Here is a 2,415-nt window from a genome sequence, read left to right on the forward strand (position 1 = left end):
AGTTAGTTTTACTAGAATAAGAGGTGATTCTATACTCAATCTTTCTTCGAAGACACTATGCTCACAAATCATTTACCTAGTATTTTTTAAGAAAAATTTAACATCTTGTGTAAGTGTCTACTCATTTGAGGATCCTTGTTGGTCCTACACACTTTGCCTTTAGAAAAGAATTGATTTTGGAACTATAATTTCTACCATCAATATATAACTAAGAACCTTGCAAGAAAAGCTCTACTAAAAGAATGGATAAATCATTACATGGAGACATCAAAGAGATCCAATGATAAGAATAGGCGATGGCTAATCTCTAGAAAAAATGAATCAAAGACAAAAATAAATAAATAAATCAAACATGATTCTTTTTCAGATTCATGAAGATCAAATGCTGAAAATTACAAAAAAAATCATTGCATTATCATTTTTTTGAAATTTAGTCAATGGTGCAATTTGTAAGGAGGATAATACTAAATAGTTTAGAGTAAATTTGAAATATATAATAAAAACAAATTTAAAATGTCTGTGACCATACTAATATGAAAGTTTTGATATTGTATTGTATCAAAAAGGCTAAAATCTAACATGTAGTTAGACAGTAATTGTGTCATATACAAACATTGATTTTGATAACGGATATCTATAGAGTATATCTAGATATAATTACATCAGAAGATAATACCAACATATTTGAAGACTTGGTTTGCACGAATTGAAATATCGAGCATCTTAGAGTCCAAAGTCAAGCCACTTGCATTAAGCTATTGCTTTTCATGCATAGTTGCCCTGCGATGATTGGAACATCTATAAATCTTATCCTTAGGGAATGAGAAATCTCAGTCGAACAAGTAAACAAGGATGGACAAGATGCTTTCTAGATGGAGGATAAAAAGTCAAGTCAAGATATATTGATAGACTTGAGGCGGCTAATGGTGACCGACTAAATTGTCCAAATTAGGTTTTTCTTTGAACACCACTCTTTACCGCCCCGGTTTTCCACATAAACAATCTATAAATACTCCTACCTAAACATCAACTTTCAGTGCATAAAAAACTTTGAAGAGTTGGGAAGAGAAAAAAACAAGTATTGAAAGATGGAGAATAGAATGATGTTGGTGCTGGTTTTGGGTTGCCTTAGTTTGCTCGCTTTGCAGGCTACTGCTCAAAAAGCCACAAATGTGAGGGCAACTTATCATCTTTATAATCCTCAAAATATTGGGTGGGATTTGAACAAGGCATCTGCTTTTTGTGCAACTTGGGATGCAAACAAGCCCCTCGAATGGAGAAAGAAGTATGGCTGGACTGCCTTCTGTGGACCAGTTGGCCCAACTGGACAGGCTTCCTGTGGCAAATGTCTGAGGGTAACTTATTCTTATGCCCTTGTTTTTGTCTATTTTCTTTTTAAAAAATCAGTAAGAGGTCCAAGTTTTGATTAATTATTATGTGTTGTTATTTAAATCTATGACTTTTTAAATGAGAGACTCAAGATTTATTGTTTTATTGTAGAGTCTTGCCTAAAATATAACTTTTGATGTTGTATTAAAAAATATAAATGGTTTTGTGAAGAAATATATATTGTTATGCAGGTGACAAACAGAGACACGAAGGCGCAAACAACTGTGAGAATAGTTGATCAATGTTCCAATGGAGGTCTTGACTTGGACGTTAATGAATTCAACAAGATTGACACCAATCGCCATGGATACAATGCTGGTCATCTGCAGGTGGATTATCAGTTTGTTAACTGCTAGAGACTACAACATGAGAGCCCACAATGATCAGTCGGCTTAGTACAGAATATAGAATAAAAAGACTGACATAAGGGATAATAAATAATGAATCCAAGGATAGTAATGGATTCAATTATGACATTAGTGTTTCGCTAATATAACTATGGCTTCACAGCCAAGTAAATAATGTCATATCTAATTAACATAGATTTCTTGCAATATTCCATTATGAGTTGAATAACAGTTTTTTATGGTTTTTAATTCCATATTTATGAGTCATGCTTATAAAGGTAAAGCTGTAACAAATTTGGCATGGAGTGTTGATAAATCTAAAATTATGAGTTAATATTCAAGGTCATCCTACAAACAAAGTGATGATTTAATAACCTTTTCTTGCTAATAATGATCTGCGGAAAGAAATGTTGTTTCATTAAAGTAACGTAGAAAATAAGATCAATGAGAATGGATCGTACGTTGTTTCAAATGATAATGTTTTTCCAAGGCAATTTACATATGTGTGAGTGGCTTTTCAATTTTCCTAATAAAATCATTATTATTCTAATCTTAGAGTTTTTCTTCTTTTAATTAAAATACTGCTTAAAATTTCTTAAATAAAATGGAATAGAAGAGGGAGAGCTCACTTAGGAGTTATATCCTTACCAACAAAATCATTGAATCATTGAATTCAGTA

General features: G+C 32.0%; 1 protein-coding gene across 1 annotated transcript; it reads left to right on the top strand.

The window, feature by feature from the left end:
• Positions 1–1,035: 1,035 nt before the first annotated feature.
• Positions 1,036–1,990, top strand: LOC149554482 (pathogenesis-related protein PR-4-like). Its single transcript, XM_089828535.1, has 2 exons — positions 1,036–1,355; positions 1,581–1,990. Exons 1-2 carry the CDS (start codon positions 1,089–1,091, stop codon positions 1,743–1,745), a joined length of 432 nt encoding a protein of 143 aa, XP_089684661.1. The 5' UTR covers positions 1,036–1,088; the 3' UTR covers positions 1,746–1,990.
• Positions 1,991–2,415: the final 425 nt, after the last annotated feature.

The sequence above is a fragment of the Cupressus sempervirens genome, chromosome 5 (genome assembly GCF_028749045.1).
Source record: "Cupressus sempervirens isolate cs-2001-9-10 chromosome 5, ASM2874904v1, whole genome shotgun sequence".
NCBI lineage: Eukaryota > Viridiplantae > Streptophyta > Pinopsida > Cupressales > Cupressaceae > Cupressus > Cupressus sempervirens.

What these genes read in the sequence shown, in the direction of transcription:
- LOC149554482 (XM_089828535.1), top strand. Translation starts at nt 1,089, where the DNA reads ATGGAGAATAGAATGATGTTGGTGCTGGTTTTGGGTTGCCTTAGTTTG. An exon ending in CCTGTGGCAAATGTCTGAGG is followed by an intron (nt 1,356 to 1,580) that starts GTAACTTATTCT and finishes ATTGTTATGCAG; the next exon opens with GTGACAAACAGAGACACGAA.